We start from the raw sequence: 1,420 nt of genomic DNA on the forward strand, positions 1-1,420 counted from the left end.
AAATTATCTATTTAAATAACTGAAATTGCTAATATGTCTTCAATTCGTAATTACTCTCTCTTATCAAAAGTAGAAGAAAAAACTAGAGGAGTTAATTTGAAACAACTAAGGAGAATTGAAGGGATTAGTTTAAACCAAACTTACAAAAAGCATCCATTTATTCATATCCATTTGTAGTTTTTAACAGTATCTAGCTGACGTTTTCTTTGGAAACTATGACAGAACTTTCCTACATATAGACGACTTGATTGATCAGAAGTTACTAGTAAGTGAATCATTAGGAATCTATCTCACTAATAAGTAATAAGGCAATAACTTCATTATTGATATGGACACAGGACACATGGATAAATAATGTTCATATCTAACTGTGTCCCGCATCACCCCTGCGCATCAACCGTGCACGTATAGATAAACAATATAGACAGTAGTTATCCTATCAGAACCGTCCATATATGAGCGGACATTTTTGACCTACAATGCAAAAAAACAATGAGCTAAAACGGAAATGATTTTTGTCACGCGAGATGGGTGCGTGATCCCGTCTCGCGTGACAAATAGAAGGACTCGAGCTAAAATTGGAAATTTGCCTAACATTTGGGGATCAGAACTGCGCGATCGCATGCCAACGGTTTTAGTAGGAAGTGTGATTCTGTATGGAACCTAGTGGCTTTTTAGAAAGAAACGAAATGATACATCATCCCTTTATATCCTTGTGTACCTTTTGTCTCAAACTTTCAGCTTGTTTTCCTTAAACAGGCCAAAGTAGCCCCCGGTCTCTTAGACTCTGGACTAAAAACCAGCAGCAGTTGCTGGCTGGGCTCCTCTGTAACTATAAAAACATCCCAAGTGCCTCTACATCCTCCCATCAACCGAACACAAATATTTCCCTCTATTTTCATCAGAAGTACCCAATTGATTAGAAAGAAGTTTGTAAAGAGATGGCAACTTCAGTAAGCAGAGCATCTTGGATCGTGGCTGCAAGCGTGGGAGCAGTTGAAGCACTCAAAGATCAAGGAGGAGCGTGCAGATGGAACTATGTGTTGAGATCCCTCCATCAACACGCTAAGAGCAACATAGGTTCCTCTTCTCAAGTCAGAAGAAAACTTCCCGCTTCTGCTTCTTCTTCAATTGATAAATTAAGGGAAGAGAGGAGACAAGAGAAAGCTAGGCAGTCTGAGGAGTCATTGAGAAAAGTTATGTACTTGAGCTGCTGGGGACCCAATTAGATGGATATATAGATTGATGTTAGGGTCAAAGCACGGAGATGGCCCAAAGATCAAATTAAGAGATCGGTTGCCTTCGATTCTTCTTTGATTTGTACACAATTTTGAAAATAAATTTAGCTGCAGTTTTAGCAAAACTCTTTTTAGTTTCTCTATTTCATTTCAGTTTCTTTTTGCTGGATGTGTGGAGTATT

General features: G+C 38.5%; 1 protein-coding gene across 1 annotated transcript; it reads left to right on the plus strand.

Moving 5' to 3' along the window:
* On the plus strand, nt 798–1,330 carry LOC109832120. Its single transcript, XM_020399558.1, has one exon. It carries the CDS (start codon nt 942–944, stop codon nt 1,227–1,229), a length of 288 nt encoding a protein of 95 aa, XP_020255147.1. The 5' UTR covers nt 798–941; the 3' UTR covers nt 1,230–1,330.

Source organism: Asparagus officinalis, chromosome 3 (genome assembly GCF_001876935.1).
Source record: "Asparagus officinalis chromosome 3, Aspof.V1, whole genome shotgun sequence".
Classification (NCBI taxonomy): domain Eukaryota; kingdom Viridiplantae; phylum Streptophyta; class Magnoliopsida; order Asparagales; family Asparagaceae; genus Asparagus; species Asparagus officinalis.

Bases quoted from the DNA above. Each gene is read 5' to 3' on its own strand.
- LOC109832120 (XM_020399558.1), top strand. From the start codon at position 942: ATGGCAACTTCAGTAAGCAGAGCATCTTGGATCGTGGCTGCAAGCGTG.